This window comes from Oryza glaberrima, chromosome 5 (genome assembly GCF_000147395.1).
Source record: "Oryza glaberrima chromosome 5, OglaRS2, whole genome shotgun sequence".
NCBI lineage: Eukaryota > Viridiplantae > Streptophyta > Magnoliopsida > Poales > Poaceae > Oryza > Oryza glaberrima.
Genome location: NC_068330.1, coordinates 5,093,124 through 5,111,133, shown reverse-complemented (window position 1 = coordinate 5,111,133; position 18,010 = coordinate 5,093,124). Strand labels below are relative to the sequence as shown.

Sequence of the window (18,010 nt, the reverse complement as noted above, 5' to 3'; positions counted from 1 at the left end):
CCGGTAGCTAGATCTTTTGCCTCCCTCTCGCGCTTCGACCTCCCACTTGTGTGTCGGTCTCCCATAGAGAAGAAGATGAGAGGGAGCCTTTACCGAGATAGGATGAGACGCTGTGGGTGAGGAGGTGGACCCGCGGTAGCAGCCAAGCTCCAAGTGGCCACATCCAACGCCTACCATTTGCGCACTGGCCTAGGCCACTTGTGTGTGGTTCTCCCAAAGGGAGGAAGAATAGAGGGAGCCCCGTTGAGAGAAGCGGCCGGAGATATTGTGGGTGAGGTGGTGGACTGCCTGTGGCTAAGAGGAAGCGGCAGTCCGAGCGGGGAGGAGGATGGGCGGAGGAGGTGTTGCGGGCAACTGAGGAGCTGCGGGTGAGGTGTTTGCGCACGCAATGGAGAATGAGGGGCGCGCGGAAGAGGGCTATGAGTGAAGGAAAAGATAAGAACAATAACTTTTAGAATGGAGCAAGAGCCAGCTATTTTGGCTTAGCTCCATCCGTAAAGTGTGTTTTTGTTTTTAATAAAACCAACACTTCTATCCCACCCATAGGTGTCTGTTTAATAGAAAACCAGGTAGGTGTTTTTTTAATAAACCGATACCTATAATACTAGTATTATAGGTTCCAGTTTTCAACTTTGGACCCGAACAACGGAGATAGCTAGAAAAGCTTTATAGGTGCCGGTTTAAATGAACCGACACCAGTGTTGGTATTTCTTAACGACATTATTAGAAATATAATTACCAGCAATGGGGCAGAAACACTCATGGTATATTATGGTTACAGATTTCATCCGCAAGCGCACGGATATATCATTGTAGCATTTCACCCGAGAGTACTCCAAGGGTATTGTATTTGTTTAATCCCGTGGGAAGATTATAATAGAGAGAACCAAGCTAATATTTATATGTTACTTGTAACAATCAAAGTCTAAGCAGGGGTTAGTTCAATTCAAAAGGGTAGGGTTGACACAAAGCAGAAGCATTCACTACTCTCATACATATTAATTCTAGGATAAGTGGAAAGGATAAGAAAAGAATCATTTCCTATACTTCTAATATACATACACACACTTTAGTCAATATTATCTACTATATAATTATATAGCCAATATCCCCCTTACGATGCCCTCCTGGTGTTTTGAGAGACCACCCCTAGTTGTCGAGTTCCTTAACATGTCATGGCCATCCAACCGGGGCTAAATACGGAGAAGTACCCTCCTAGGAAAAGTAACTTAGGATTATATACACGCGCGGAGGAATACCCATACTGAGCTGTCACCATCAGCGGCCCACCTCGACGTATCCACAACATATAACCCCAAATAATGATATTCAATAGCCTAAGCATCTCACTCATGCTACCAAATACTACTCTACAATCACCGTCGTGACTTAGAGCATTCATATAAATGAACATTATACCCACACCATTGCATCTCCCGAGTAAGCTACCTAGACAATTATATCTCGAATAATATATCGGAAAGTCGGTACTCGAATAATCAGAGTGAAATAAAGTACCGTAAATATATTGAGAAGAGTATTCTATAAATAGTACAAGTCTTACCAAAGAAGGAAAAACTACTAGAGCCATACCCGAATTCTTCTGAAGACTCCGAGGACTGAAGATTCTATTCTATTTCTACTCCACTATACTCTAGAAACTATACTAAACTTGAGAGAATGTATGAAGCTTCTTGTTTGAGGTGTGTGTCGAAATGGAGGATGAGAGTTCCTTTTATAGCCTCCCAATGACGGTTGTAACGGTTGGAATGGTCGGAAATACCCTCCGACCGTCATTGGGATGCAATCCTAGACGTCCACGTCGAATCCTGGCTTCAACGGTGGAGATGGGGGTTCGGCCGAACCCCCTGGTTCGGTCGAACCATGGGCTGGTCCAATCCAACCCATTTTTGGCTAGCGGCCTCTTGTACTTCTTCTCTATGCAGACTTGTGAATTTTGGGTTGTTTTGGTCGTGTCAGTTTGGTGTTCTCAGCCCACTTGTCTACAAGTCTGATTCTCGACAGCATCCGATTGATTGATCGTCCGTTTTGCTGTCGATTCGTCTCCATTTTGTGTTTATTCTCTACAAGAGGTTAGAAAGCCTAGTGCTAGTGGAATATATCTTATTTTGACACAATATGCATTGCAAGCATGACTTAGTTCTCCTCTAATTTGATGATATTGATGGGCGAAACTGATCGCTAACGACTGTCAACAACCAGCCTCACCTATGAGGTCGGTCTGTGTGTGGTATTCCATACTAGTGAATGGTTATGTAGTTACTCGCTGACCAAGTTGTTTTCTCTATCTTTAGTTGGTGTTCTATGTAGTTTTCTTCTTTTATCAAATCGTGATTTTGTAAGTCGTAGTCTTCAACCAAAACCTCAGAGTAGTTGGTTGTAACTTCCATGGACATATTTCTTGAGAAGATTTTTGGGGTGCCATAGAAAGCTCTATATATAATAAGAAAAACTAACCTACGGTATCCAATCCGGGGGAGTGGGGACGGGATACATAATGAGCGCTCATCATCCTTATGCGCCCGCATCCTTTTCCACCTTACTCGATCCCCAATCTCCCTGTCGCTCTTCTAGTTGCACATACGCCTCTCAACCACCACCGCTCTTCTCCTTCCTCTCCTCTTCTTCCGCTACCGCCCTTCTCCTTCCTCCCCTCTTCTTCCTTACCTAGTTGGAAGCCTGAAAATGGTTTGTGCTCCTTTCTCCTGCTCACCTACCCTCCTGCTCCATCCCCCCTCACCATCAATGAGTCAGGGAGAGGGTTGCCAGTACTAGATCTAGAGATACCTAGGGCCTTCCCATCATTGGATCCACCTGAGCCATGTTAGCAATGAGGCGATGGATCGCACCAGCCCTCGTGGCCTCCACCTCGGTGTCATGCCATCGGGGAGGATGCCGATCGATGCAAATCCTCCTCCCACGCCACTGTTAGTGGTGATGGAGGGGAGACAAATGAAGGTGCTAGATCTGCAGTTTCGATTGACAATCGGCGTGGTGCTGCAGACATCGGCTGCTCGTCGACATTGTGCGCAGGTATGTCGTGCATGCGGCATATCACCATGGCTCGGCTGGTACCTATAAGTACCAGGCATGGTACCAGTGGTATCATGGTTGATACCTACAGGTTTCAGACCTGGTACCAGTGGTATCATGGTTGATGTCTCGAGTACCAGCTAATACCTATAGTTACTAACCGATAACTCATAGGTACGAAGTATGAGGTATCAAGGTATCGGGAGAGAACGTACGTCGTTGCCGCTTGGCTGGGTGGCTAGCCATCTACCACCAACATTTTGTTTCGTCTTCTCCCTTCCATTCCTTTCCCTATCTCCATCTTTTTTCTCCTCAATGTGGTGTTGATACAAGGGTCACCATGCCATTGCAGGGACCAACTTTGCTACCTAAGCCACTACTGGTGTCGTGTCCTTCTCCTAACGCCTCACGCGTGCTCTTCCACCGGCTGTGGCGCGCGTAGGGCGGCACTAAGTCGTGGACTCATAAGTGAATAAAGCTGAGACGGGACCAACGTCATTAATATAAAGTATCCCGTTTGGATGGGATGCCGTACCCTTGCAGCCCTCAAAAATTTATATTGATTGATTCCCTGAGCTATTGGATTTAACCACCAAACCAATAAGGATTTCATCATTGGACCACGTTTCTTGACTGTTTTTAAAGAACACACTTGAGAGGATGAGTGTGGTAAAGTCGCAATTTTCTATTCTAATTAAAAGAAGCCAAGCGTTTGTTCTACTCACTACGTCCAATGAAGGCATCACTGTCCGTGGTATCAGTAGACTACCATATTGAATTTGACGATTTGTGTTCTCGTATCCATAACCATATTCACACCCGCATTATATGACAGATTGCATGCAAGCGTGGTTACTTCGTCATGTCTGCTGAAATCTGAGGCCAAATGATGTTATACTAATACTCCAAGTCTCTGGTATGGTATCCATAGTGTTGCTTGTTCCAAGTATCAAGTCTTCTTCAGAAGAATGTATTTTAAGGCAGGCTTTTGGGAAAATATCACTTTGCAGCAAAACAGGTCTAGCAATACTGGTCCATTTTCGTTTTCTTATTACATGGAAAACATGCACCCACGCACCAACACACACTAATGCACATACCCACGAGTGAGATAGAAGGTAGCGACAAAGTTACCTGTACCAATATGAGCGTGATATATGGCAGACGAAATCGTACATCCACGACTCTTATCCTTTCTAGACTGTACCAACTAAGCTTAACAAAAGGATTATGTTCGTCGAGGCATAACAGATTCAAGATATATAGTTTTCGGAAACAGTTCTACATCTACACATTAATAAGGAGAACGTCGCCAGACAGAATGACAGATGCTTATCTACAGGCATTCCTGCGGTTAGCCACAAGTTCAAAACTAAATCTACACCACAGCCAAGAAAATAGAATAACAGGAAGGTTGGCTGTACCACACCGTTGGGAATCATGCTGTTTTATGGCTAGCATGTGGATTATTGCTTGTGCTTCTGCTGGTACAAAATGAAACAGAGGAAAAAGATGGCAACACGCATTTATCTTGCCTTCTCAATCCTGTTCATCACATCATGATAGTACAGGAGAAGGCACATTGGCTGCCCATAGATGCAGAAAAAGAACCAAAATATCATGTTGCCAACCTGTTAAAGATGACACGAGTTAGAACTGATTTACATTAAAACAGAAGTTTTTCAATTGCAATCATGGAAAATGTGGCTAACCATTGTATCTCTGAATTTACTTTTGAGGTATGCTGTCAATACGATAAGGGGGATCTGGAAACAAGGGGAAAAAAAGGAGACTGCATGAGAACAGTTCTATGTCATACTGCAGAATGGGCACACATTTATTTATACAGAAAGGAAAAAAACAAGAGATTGCATGAGTGCACGTTTTACAGCATACTATTCAGTGTAATTTTTTTAACACGTACCTGTAGCATTATTCCTAAGAATGCCCAGAACTTGAGAATGCGGCAGGGAACAGCGACACATATCTGATAAAGAACAGAAAATGTCATAATTTACTCAATAATCAAGAATAACAGATAGGTATTTCACACATATACTAGTTCCTGAAAAGGACAAGGGAGAAAGTTTACCTCATGGAGTACAGCAGAAACAAGGAATGATATCAAGACAGCAACTTCCTGAAAGAAAAACAACAGGACTTAACAGAGTACCGGGTATCACCCATGTAATAGAGCTAATCTTTTCATAGAGATGGACAGCAACCATTGCGAACAGTATCAGCATGTGTGAAATATAATTTTGAAGAGTTCTTTCTGCTTTGCAATAGTAGAGTGAGTTTTAAGCATATTGGATTAAAGTTAGCTTTTCTGGCTGCTGTTTGCTGGAACCAGTGGTTGACTAGAAATAACATGATTTTCAGAAACAAGCTGGTTTACTCCCCACTGACAATTCCCTTTCAAATCATCTCCTATTTCTTGCAGTGGAAGCCTCTTTTTTGCCATGAAGAAGTGGAGAAGTTGGAAAAGCAATGCTAAATCTTCGCCCACCCAGAACTGGAGTTGGGTGACCTTTTGTGTCTTGGTGATACGCTGTTTTCAAGTTTGCCTGACACTGTCTGTGTCCTCTGCTTTGGGTTGCTGCCGTACTTGGAGTTCAGTTTTAGAATTTGCTTTTGTCCCTGTGAGATGTCGTTCCTGGCTTACCCTGGCTGGCCTGCGGCCGGTGTTTTGTCACCTTTTCCTGCACCGAACCTACCTGGTGAGCTGGTCTCCCCAGCGAACCTGCCATGATGGCTTTCTATAAAAGCTGGGCCTTTTGGCCTTTATTCTTAAAAAAAAAACTAATCCTAATTTCTTAAACAGTTCAAACCACCCTCTTGTTACTGGATCCCAACAGGGTAATGATGAATGATTCAGTTGTTCAAAGGCAAGATCTTGTATCTTACTACCAAGGGAACTAGTAACATTCAGTGGGTGGTCCTGTAAGGCAATTGATAATGCAGCTAAGGATGTATTTTACAGTTTGTCGGATACATTTCAGTTAAGAGGGTGGAATGAATTCAATTATCCAAAAAAAAAAGTACATTGAATGCAAATATAAGCAAAACACTCACAGTAGAAGTTTTACCTTTGATATACCATTTCGCATGCAAGGAAAGTAAATATGGCGAACAACCCATTTATGTACAGGCTGTGAAAAAAGGCAACATTAATGATCATATTGGTCAAAACAACAACATACAAACAAGAGAAGCGTAACATAATATATCCATCACAATAATTGTATTTTCTGTTGATTTTGTTTCCTCTATGGTTATATAATATATCTACTTGGTACTTTGTTTACTTTTGCACTACAGACCTGATGTTAAGAATTCACTTTGTTCATTAATTTCCTATTGGCTTGCCATTTTTCCTGGATGTTGGTTTGAAATGGGTACAGGCTCTAACTTGCAAAAAAGAAAAAAAATATAAATCGGTGTACATGTCTTGTCTGGTTGTAGGCAGCTGCTTAAGCCTAAAGGTACCACAGTTTTAAATAAAAAGAAAGCATACCATATTCCATTTTCTCCAATACTGAGATCCCATCCAAGTACGACCGCACATGTAGCAGGAGCAAACATCACACAGAATGTTAGAGCTGTTTACCTAACTTCTTTTAGATTGAGAAAGGAAGCAAATGATAGCTTGAAAACTATTGTCTTTCACCTCATCAATTGTTTTTGCATTCCACCAATCTTTGTAGAATTCACGGTCACCAAATCGAAGAATCTCAGCAAGTATACTTAACCTGTGCAATTATCAATGTTTAAACTGTAAGTCTGGTGTTAGAGAAATTATTTGTTCACAAGCTTGGATCATGCAAGGAAATGTATGCATTCAGAAATAAATTGATTTTGAATATATTATAGTCTAATAGTGACCATTTTCTTGATTATGAATAAGTAGAAAATGGAAATTACCAGAGATGGAAAAAAGCATAGAACATGCAAAGCCACAGGTAAACATTTGGTAATGAGAGTTTCAAAACAGTCTCTACAGCATTTAGGAGTCCTCCTTTCAATGGATGTTGAGAATTCACAACAATTGGATTTATGTACTGCAAACATATAAAATTAATAAATGGTTAAGAAGTGCATGAGGGTATTCTAGAAGACCAAAACATAACAGAATAGCTTACTTGCTCAATAATGAAGCCTTGAAGACCAGTAAAGATCAAGTACAGAATAATTTGACGAATCAGCCAACCTTTTCTAACACATGAAGTTCGGGGATAGCTTGGCTGCACGAATAACGAAAAAATCAGTTCATTTATAATAACGAAGAACCCGCAAAATGTACCATGAGGTTAAAAACAATTCGTTATCTTCTAAAGCTAGGTATCATGAAATTAAAAATAAAATAAAATAACGGCAGAAAAATGTAAGTTCAATAATATGAACATAGAATATTGTTATTAATCTAATAAACTGAGCTACTGGCAAACTATTGCTGCAATTTGTGAAAATAAGGACACTGGTAAATATTCTGCCAATAATAAAAGGAACTTCTCGAGCATGATTAGTTCAAGGCCTCTTTGGACCATGTTGTATACGAAGGTTTCTAACGAGATGATGATAACAACTAAGTATTCTGCAATAACAGGGTAATATTACATACCAATGAATAAACCAATATGTAATAACACATACATATGAAGACGAAGTTTAAGCCAGCCAAAAAAAAGGCTCAGAAGAGCACAAATCTAATTTCTGAGTGCCTCGCTAATATCCTTGAACTTCAAATTATTCAATTTTTGTAGTGAAACCTCCTTTTAAAAGATATACAGGAAAGTGCCATAAAAATCCATTAAAATAACGGGAAATAAACATTGTATGACAGCAGGAAAAAGGAAACGATGCTCAATGGTAACAAATTCCTCTATTTAATATGATATAAGCACGGTGTGGTTTGCATCCAATAAGAACCACCACCTTTCAGAACATGTTTGCATGATTAACTGAAAGTTATCAACATGCAGAATGAGTGAATGACCCAAAAAATACCTGATAACAGAGTGTTGGAGCCATCATGAAGTATATTAGATTCCCTAAAGTTGGAGGTTGTAAATTATCCATGTCAACTGTGCTTAGTTCATTATCAACCTGATAAACAGAATGTTATTTGCTACAGAAGTCAAATAAGATAACAGAAGTAAGAAATAAAAGGCCAAGCAAGAGAAGCAGCAAGTCATGACATTATTTAGGAGCCAAACAGAAAATATACAGTTAAAATATGTAGATTAGAACCAAATGGCCCTGGGTACAATGTCTTCAAACTGTAGCAGAAATACTACCAAACTATGTTGCGGAATCTTATGAAGTCAATGGATAGATGAGCAAGTTCTCAGTCAAAAAGTATAGTAAATTCCATCACATAGCACCCTGCATATATTAAATAAAGTGATAAAAAGAGAGAGACAGCAATTTGCTACCCTTGTGGCAGAACCCCCTTATCCAAATGGACCATTAAAGAACATCTGACAAAAAGAAAATAAGAAATGTACCTTCTTGCCGCCCATGGTCAGTTGCCTTATATCATGGTTTGTATGTGCAAAAGATACAAGCTTCAGCCAAACAATACAGGCAATAAATATCAACAAAAAGCCAGACAAAACTGCAGAATCACACCTGAACAAGGGAAAAAAGGATTTGGTATTAGAATGATAATGAAAGAACGATAACATTTTTCTTTTATAGAAGATTTAGTGTAAACATTTTACAAATGCATTGATTTCTTTTGAAAAAAAAAATTATACAATGTATGTTTACATGCATTTTCTTAACATGTTTGAGAAAACTCTTGTTCCACAGTAATTTGCAAGATCCATCATATACTTGAAGGGTTACATATCCTTACTTAAGAATCACAAGCACTGGATATACAATTTCGGTTGTTGAAAGGAAGATATGGAGGCAGGTAGCAACCTGCAAAAGAAAATGGATAAATCGTTGATATTCTTTGCTCAAGGAAGGAATTCTGGGGATTCAATAGATAAAAGAAAAGGGACTTCACCAGCTATTCTAATCAAAGTACATGAATGATCCATACCAAATATGTAAAACTTGTAAACCATTTATTTAAGTACTGTAGACTAGTAGAGTTTTAAGGTACAGGGTTAAGAAGGCCTCTGCTTACAGCATCAGTAATAACATTGTTAAATGCCAACTTTTCAACTGCAAATGCACCCAGGGGGAAAGCAGGCAGACTAAGACTGGAACAATGAAAAACAATTTAAAGTCTATCAGTTTCAAAATAAAAAGGTATTATAGAAGCGTACAATTGATCGTCGTTATATATTACCAACACATTAGAAGTGGCCAGTCCCGCAATGATTTATCATTAAACCAAAACCCAGCTCTTATTAATAAGCCATACTGCAAAAAAGAACATTTGAAGAAAACAAGTCATAAAGAAAAGTATCATGTATATAAGCAAGTGAAAATGAACAGCATTTATCAGTGGATAAGAATAGGCGGCTATGAACCTTCATTAAGTTCTCGATAATAAGCCTGCTGTTCACTGCAACTAGAACAACAATGCATAGGTTGAAAAGGCCTGCATGACTCTGTTGGAAATGCCAAAAGAGAAGTATTAGGGAACAGAGCTGTAATCTGTAAGCCTTCCAGAAAATGAAGCTAGCTCTAAAATACATGGACAAAGAGACAAAAGTCCGAGTACACCAAAGAGATAGTAGTAGTAAAACGCAAATATAGTGCTTAGTTGGATAAAAAAATTATAGCTATACTTTATTTTTCCATTAGGCCGCATCATGTGAGCTGAAGACTGAAGCATTCATGTACTACACTTGCAGGGTGGAGGTATTAACTAAACGCAAGTACCACCCTACTTTTATCAGTTGTATCTAGACAATGTCACGTGGTTCAATCCCACAACCACCAGTGTCAAACTCAGTAGACTTTTGCTGTTCGTTCGCAGTAATCAAGACATGAATATGTCGTGAGCTAATAGATTTATGTCCAAATCGTGCAACAGCCTACAGCGCATCATTAAAGATCCGAATCTCGGAACAACTTCACGAGCTATTTACCTAGGACTTTCAAGTACACAATAGTAGATTCGTCGTGGCTCCCGCATGCGTCAGCGAGGAACAGGGGGAAAAAAATGGGTCACGCCTTTTGGCTTGCACGAACACAATCACATCGAAACGACTGGATTATCGTTATACGACAACCATAACGGATGATTAAATCGAATAAGAGGAAGGAAATCGAATTGCGCGTGCCCATTTCGACGGGGATTGGGGGGAGGGGTGGGAGAGCGGCGCGGGCTGACCTGCTTGAAGATGGCGTCGGAGCTGAGGGGGCTCTCCTTGGCCTTGCGGTGCACCGGCGCCGCCGCGCGGAACGTGAACGCGGAGAAGTCCCCACCGCAGCCGCGGCCACCACCGCCCCCGGCGGCGGAGGACGCCTCCGCCCCGTTGGAGTCGCCGCCACGGCGGCGGGACGGGGACGAGGACGAGGACGAGGAGGGCTCCCCGGAGGCGGCCTCGTCCCCGGAGTCGCCCCCGAAGCTGGCCCGCGCGGCCGCCGCGGCCCCCGAGCGGATCCTGCGACGGAGCGCCGCCGCGAAGCCCTCGACGATGGCCCCGCTGCCTCCCCGCGGGCGCGGGGGCCGGCGGTGGTGGTGCGCGGGCGCCGCCGGCGCGTGTGCTTCCCCTCCGCCGCCGTCGCCGTCGCCATCGGAGCCCACCATTGGAGGGGTGGTGGGAAAAGGGGAGACGTCGCGAGGGAGACGAGAGGTGAGGAGAGACGCGGGACGACGCGGCGGTGGCGGTGACGAATCAGAGAGGAGGAGGACGAGGCCTTTCTGGGCTCTGGCTCTGGGTGCGTGGGGCCCACGTGTCAGTGAGGTGCGGGAGTGATTGGGGCCCACGTGTCGGTGAGTGTGGGATTCGATGTGCGGGGAATGATTCTCTCTGTGTTCGTGAGAGAGAGCAGAGCAGGTAGGGAAAGGAAGGAAGAAGGGAAGTATTAGTCGTAGTAGTACTTCACTAGCGTAAGTAAGCCGAGGTGACCGCTCATCTTTCTAGAGCGGTTGCGTTTGGTGTCTTTGTTACTATGGTACTGTATGTTGTTGTAGTACACGTTAATGGAGTCAACTAGATATAAATAACTCTGTTGAGTTACGTACCATTCCAATAAAAAATGAAAGTTAGTAAAAAAGACGGGCAATTCACTAATATATTTTAATACATCTAGTTACATGAGAAGACTCCCTCATATCTCAGCCATGGTGTCGATGCTACGAATCGGCAATACAAGAAGGCATACTGCACGAGAGCTAAAGTAGATGGATTGAATTGCAAAAAATTTATAAAAGTTTAGGCCCTTGTCAATAGGTAATACCATTCTCATGTTTGAGATTTCTACTTGTCGGGTGTTGTTTGAGATTTCTACCTTTCGGGTGTTGTATTGATCTGATGATCTTAAGTATGGTTATATCCTTAAGGGGGCCTACTACCCATCTTATATAGGTCAGGAAGGCAGGATTACATATAAAAGTTAACCAAATACAACATATATTTTACAATATTCTGAATCTAGGATTGTAAGCTGTTTCCTTTAATACTTAAGGAAACATAATGCCCAAGTCTTAATCCGTTACATATTGTAGAGATATAAAATATCCCCTATAACCAGTCCGATAAACCAACTATGTGCGTATATAGTATTCATAATCTCCACACGTGGAATAGAAGTGGATTGTAATTTTTTTTTGATTAATTGTGTGCCAACCTAGATTCATACTTGAGATATATGGTTCTGATACCGTATTGAGTGACATGCATCGATCAATTTCACACAAAATACTAAGCTAATGGAGAAAGACGAGCAATTAACTAGTTCTAATACTCTCACGTATTTTATATTCGGGTTTAAGTGCATTGTTTTAGGCTTCGTTCGACAAGGAAAATTAGCTTGGTTTTTCCGCAACACACAAAACGAAAACAACCGTTAACGTATGATTAATTGAGCAGTAACTATCATAAACTTGAGAAATGGATCTACTTGATTTTTAAAAACAAATTTCTATATAGAAAGTTTTGCATATCGTTTAGCAGTTCGGGAAGCGTGTTTATGGAAACGAGATACAAGCCAAACAAAAAAGTTGATTCATACTCAACCTTAGTATTTCTTTAATTTCTTTGTGGTTACACATGAGTCTATTTTGCAAAATTGAACTATCATGATACCAACACGTTTGGCATGATTCTAGTTCCATCGCTTTTGGAGTTAGAACCCAACCAAACGGTTTCAACTACACTTGAAAACAAATAAAGCGGGTTGTGTGGGCTGAAAAATAAATAAACGGGGTAGAGTGGGGTTCGAGCCGCTCAACAGTTACACTCCAGACTATGCTATAATTAGATTTAGAAGTTGGAGCTATTTTAAGACGTATATTGTAAAACTATAAATTTAATAACAAATCTATCATAAACCAAAAATTTAGAATAAGTTATTACAAAACTACATATGCAATAACAAAGGGTTTGCTTGAATTGCATCCATTCTCAACCTTACCTAAAAAAGGGTAATGGTAATATTTTGCTAAAGATTTGAAAATGCCAATATTTTGGAAAGGCTAAACAAAATCTTTGTACTAACTTTACCAAAAAAAAAATTGACAACAAACCACAACCAACTTTATTAAATTTTTTGCTTTGCTTTGCTTTCTTTCTTTTTTTTTTTTTTGCATGGTTGAGAATAGATGCAATCCAAGCTAGCTCAACGGTATCACAAAACTGTAGCTTTTATGGTTTAAATACTAATATTATCATTCTATTGGATTCATAGACTTTTAGAGTTTTATGATTGAATTAGTGCTAAATCTTAATGGTTCCTTTCAATTTAAGTCATTTCAAAGGAACTTTTAGAATTTCAATCATTGGAAAAATTTTCATTCGATCTTATTTAGGATCAAAGGAATATCATTGGTAAAATTATTATGTATTTGACTCCTAGTATGTCTTAATTCCATACGAATCTAAGCATGGATGCATACATCATGTTTTTATTTTTCTGTGAGAAGTCACATGCATTCTCCGCTATTCTCTCTTTCACAAAACAATTGTAAAATCAAAGTGTGTTTGATTCTTATTCTGTGATGAACAATTGGCAGCTGAGATTATTGGTTTTGATATTTGGAGATTATTAGTGAAGTGGTTTTGGACATGCTTGGATTTGCAGGTGATTTACATGTGATTTACAGGTGTTGCTGATTATCGGGTCCAGTCAGATCGGGCACTGGTTGCTGGTCAGACCGGTGCTATGCGAGCGGTCTGACCGGCCGACTCTGTGTCGGTTTCGGTTTCGGGTTGTTTCATTGGATATCCGTGGATGTTTCGTGTTTATGGCTTCTAGATGGATACTATGCGTATGTAATACTGTTGTTTGCTAACAATGAGTCAAGTTGGAGAAAGTTTGGTCTCGGAATATGGTTTCTTTGTTTGATTCATGTGTAGGTGTCTTGATGCCTCAGGAGAGTATTTCCGGTGATGGATCGGGAGTCAACTTGGAGATAAGGTGACGTCCGGACGGTCAGATATCATGCGGGATACTTAGGCTAAAGATCAATGCACGTGGTTGGTGAAAATTCCATCTAGCATACGATGGAGATATTGTGTGCGTATGGGATGCGGAGTCAAATTTGGAAGGAGTCCAAATTTGGTATGATTGAAGTTTGTAAAGTTGGTTTTTTGTACAGAAAGGATTCCTAGGTGGATTAGGACTTCTTGTATGAGTTTGGTTCGTGGCTTTAGGCTGCCTATCTCATGTATAAATAGAGAGGGAGCGTGAGGCTTCCCTGTATCGCTTTTGAGAGCATTGTGTTGAGAGATTAGTTAGGGTTTCGAGTTTAGTCGAGATTTTCGTGAGGAGTGTTGTTGTTGCACTTTGTAAACATAGATAGAAGTAATAAAGTTGCCATCTACATCAAGAGTTCTTCGATTTGTGTTTGCTCGGGTTCAGCGGTCTAACCGGCGAGACACCGGCGGTCAGACCGGCGGCATTGCGACGGTCAGACCGGTGGCATTGCGATGGTCAGACCGGCGAGTATACAATGATCAGACCGGCGACGGCGACAGAAGGCAGAAAAGACTCTAGGGCGGTCAAACCGGGTGACCTACATCGGTCAGACCGGCGGCACAAGCACGGTCAGACCGATGGGACAACTCTGGTCAGACTGATCTACATCGATTCGAGGGTAACTTATAATTCTGCTAAAAGTTTTGGTTTTTGGGTACTCCAACCATTCACCCCCCCTCTAGTTGGCTTAGTTCTTGTTGTTCGATCCTACAACAATTTCATCCAAAATTTCTATGTTTCATTTCATATAAACCATCCAAACACATCTAAAGGAATATTATGAAGTAAATTAATTGCAATCAGAGAAACTGAGAAAATTGAGGACCATGCTAATAAATAGCATATAGCGGGTCGGTAGTGGATTGGTGCCTATGTAGTGGGTCACGCATAGGGGACACTAAGTTCCTATAGAGGCATTTAATTATCACACATATTTGAGAGTATACATCATGAATAAATGAATAATGACATTATAAAACACTAACAAAGCAAGTAAGAAACAAACTAGTGATATATCAATACAGTATAACCTATAAGCTATAAGGATAAGTAGAGATTTAGTAGCACTTGAAAAGTTGGTGTCTTGTTCCAACATAAACTAAATTAAGAAGAAAACATGATATTCTACTTGTTAGATGTGACTACTCACAATAATACAATACTTTGAGAGACAAAACAACTAGCAAGCTCGTCATTTATTATGATTTAGTGGTTATATAAAATATGCTCACACTGTAACTGCTTGCTAAATCGAATCGTGACCACTATAGCAGCCCGCTAAGTCAAAATAGCAGCCACTAAGTTCCAACATGCTATTTCCAATCTGCTACATCATAGAGGTAGCGGTAGAGGTTACTACCACTATAGCGCCTGCCATGAACGCTATTTATTAGCTTGTTGAGGACTTAATAATAGTACAAATTGGTTGTTGCTTTGGTTTTGGAGGAATAGGTGGCATAGAGCGTCTGAGAGCAACCGCCGGTGATGTATATCAAGGAAGAGAAAAGGATGAAAAGGACAAGAGAATATCATTAGATTAGTTTAGGCTGCCTCGCGTTATCCTACGTCCTGCGAACTAGAATTGGGCTTTTATGCAAAGGTTAAGACTTTGGGGTCTATATGCACATGTGCCCAATCCTATGCCCCTATTGAGTTGTGCCCAAGGCCATCACACCTCATGCCATGCCCTAGAGCACAATCTTCAGCGCGAGACATCGCCTCATCGACTCGCCTCCTCGCCTCATGTAGCTAGAGAATTTAAATGAATGAATCAACTCTCTCATCGCCTCGTCACTTAGTGCTAGACTCTTCGTCTCCACTTCACGGGTACACAGTCAATCTTAGAAAAAAAAAGGCAAAATGATGCCAATTAAAGTCAAAGGTACTAGTACAACCAATCAGTATAGTTTCCGAACCAGATAACACGCACAAATCGCAACACACAATGGACAACTCACACGGTCAATTGCCCAACCCATAGTAAAGCAGTCAACTATCAAATAGCAAATATGAAAAATAGGAAAAACTTTTATGTCTCTTTTTAATAGGTTTAAAAGCCAAGACGGGAAAACAAAATTTGATGACAAAAGAACTCTAAAATGCGTTTAAAAATTTAAATTTTGGTTGTGGCTGGTAAGTCAAGATGATGCACCATCCATCGAAAATGAGTTGATTTCTGGTTATGCACCGAATAAATCAACTTTTAATATAAAAATAGGGGGAGTTATTGCAAACCATTGGCGGTGTTCGTTAAAATGCAATTTGAAAACATAAACGTGTATCAGCAAGACCAGAAAACATAGATGTAAACCAGAAAGGAAGGGGATAAATATAGAGAAGAGTAGAGAGCATGAACACATCGATCATGAGCAATGAAAACAAAGTAGACCAAATACCACAAACCATTGGTACTCGGTTTGTAAAAGCCGACCGGTATTAGCCGGATTTTGTATGGCGTTAACGAAAGTTTATATTTTCGGTTTTTACCGGTTTTTGGTCGGTTTCCATAAACCGGTGGACAGCGTGGTTGAAAATTCCGGAACGAAATTTCCGAAATTTCGGACCCCTCCGATACGATATTATTTCGGCCGAAATTTTTAATTTATCCATAAATTTTGGTAATATTTGTTCAAATTCAACTAAATTTTATTCAAAATTTTGGTTTGAAATATTTCGGTGAGCACCGATCAAATCGGCTAAACTAAAGGTTTAACCCTGGTGGACAGCAGTGAATTGCACGGTTGTTTGTTTATCACCAAATATCTCTATAATAAAAACCTTGTCTACATACACGCAGATTCTGGTCGGTTCACTTCAACAACATCGCAACACATTCAAAACCAAGATCGCGTTCAAATCGCCCTACATTGGCGCGCAATGCCCCCAATCTCCCGCCAAATTTTAGCACCGGCAATTCTCGCCGCCGCAGCAGAACACGCCGCAGCCGCCGCCGCACCCGCATCGAGGCCACCACACCGACGGCGGCGACGGCCAGCAGCATCGGAACAGGCACCACCCTCCCTGCGCCGCCGCGTCCGGGCTCTTCGCCGCCTCCTTCCCTTCCGTCGCCGGCGCCGCCGCCTCCGTGGGGAAGACGGCGGAGGGGTTGGTGATCTCGCCGGAGACGATCTCGGCGTCGGGGGCGAACCGGACGGACTTCCTGTTCTTGCCGGCGGCGATGGTGGTGCACCTGGCGCAGGAGCCGCTCACGCAAAGGCCCCCGCCCCCGCCCCCGCCGCCGCCGCCGGCGGCGGCGGCGGCGGCCGAGGTAGAGGAGGGGATGCGGTGGAACCCTCCACCGGAGGCGTCGTAGAAGAGGTCGCCGCTGCTGCTGTGGTTGCTGCTGTTGTAGCGCGCGCTGAGGTCGCCGGAGTGGCGGAGGTTGATGCTGAACAGCGAGTCGTTGGAGGCGACGCTCCAGTCGCCGCCGCCGCCGCCGCCGCCGCCGGAGCTCGTCGACCCCGTCCGGAAAATCGACGACGGGAGCCTCTTCGGATCATACCCTCCGCTGCCGCCGGCGACGGCGAGCTGCTGCTGCTCGTGCGACGCCATCATCGTCTGCACGGCCGGCGCCCGCGTCGCCGCCGCCGCCGCGGTGATGCGGTCGAGGTCGGCTGCCTCGAGCTGGATGAAGCTCTCGTAGGACGACGCCGAGGAGGAGAAGGACGACTGCTTGTCCATGATCTCCGGGATGCTCTCGCACGACAGCGACTTGCCGGACATCGCAGCGTGGTAGCTCCTCGACGACGTCGACGACGACGGCGACGACAGCGACGCGGCCGCCGACGAGAAGGAGCAGGAGGAGTGCGACAGCTCGCGCCCATGCATCGTCGTCAGCACCGCCGCCGGCGCCGGCGCCGCAGCCACCGCGAGCAGGCCAGCACCGCCGCCGCCATGATCCATGGACTCCATTGACACGTCCGGCGAGGTCGTCACCGATCGCTACCTCCTCTGTTCGCCGCCGCCGCCGCGCTGCCGTCCCTTGTTGATCACGATCGCAATCGGCGGCGATGACGCCGCTGATCTGAAAACAATTCACACAACAAAACCAATCAAATCAATATCAAAACGGACACGACAAATCAAAGAAAACATTAGCGTTAACACAAATTGGGAAAAAAAGAAACCAAATTTTGCGCGAGATCAGCATCATCTTACCTGCGATCGATGAAGAAGAAGGTGGGCATGGGTACGGGGGGTAATGGCCGGAGCTCGAGGATGAACAAGCCAAAGAAATGGAGCTCCGACAAGAGGCATTGGCGCGAGGGTGCTGTGCTTTTATATGCTGGGCGACGATCGGAGGAGGAAGAAGGCCGTTAATTGGAGGCAAAAAATGGGCGCTGCCGTC

General features: G+C 42.8%; 2 protein-coding genes across 2 annotated transcripts; both read right to left on the bottom strand.

The window, feature by feature from the left end:
• Positions 1-4,184: 4,184 nt before the first annotated feature.
• Positions 4,185-10,964, bottom strand: LOC127774148 (diacylglycerol O-acyltransferase 1-1). Its single transcript, XM_052300432.1, has 16 exons — positions 10,352-10,964; positions 9,543-9,623; positions 9,359-9,432; positions 9,194-9,269; positions 8,915-8,982; positions 8,562-8,685; positions 8,062-8,160; positions 7,197-7,298; positions 6,979-7,115; positions 6,725-6,806; positions 6,572-6,592; positions 6,144-6,206; positions 5,147-5,194; positions 4,979-5,041; positions 4,767-4,820; positions 4,185-4,685 (listed from the first exon to the last, which is right to left on the bottom strand). The coding sequence occupies exons 1-16, from the start codon at positions 10,769-10,771 to the stop codon at positions 4,581-4,583; spliced, it is 1,617 nt and encodes a 538-aa protein (XP_052156392.1). The 5' UTR covers positions 10,772-10,964; the 3' UTR covers positions 4,185-4,580.
• A 5,332-nt stretch (positions 10,965-16,296) lies between these two features.
• On the bottom strand, positions 16,297-18,010 carry LOC127773116 (uncharacterized). The gene is made up of 2 exons (XM_052299135.1): positions 17,821-18,010; positions 16,297-17,686 (listed from the first exon to the last, which is right to left on the bottom strand). The coding sequence occupies exon 2, from the start codon at positions 17,572-17,574 to the stop codon at positions 16,564-16,566; it is 1,011 nt and encodes a 336-aa protein (XP_052155095.1). The 5' UTR covers positions 17,575-17,686; positions 17,821-18,010; the 3' UTR covers positions 16,297-16,563.

Bases quoted from the DNA above. Each gene is read 5' to 3' on its own strand.
- LOC127773116 (XM_052299135.1), bottom strand. From the start codon at position 17,574: ATGGAGTCCATGGATCATGGCGGCGGCGGTGCTGGCCTGCTCGCGGTG.
- LOC127774148 (XM_052300432.1), bottom strand. From the start codon at position 10,771: ATGGTGGGCTCCGATGGCGACGGCGACGGCGGCGGAGGGGAAGCACAC. The intron at 9,433-9,542 runs GTTCATAGCCGC...TCTTTTTTGCAG, and splicing joins TTATCGAGAACTTAATGAAG to TATGGCTTATTAATAAGAGC. The intron at 9,270-9,358 runs GTAATATATAAC...TCATTGTTCCAG, and splicing joins TGGCCACTTCTAATGTGTTG to TCTTAGTCTGCCTGCTTTCC.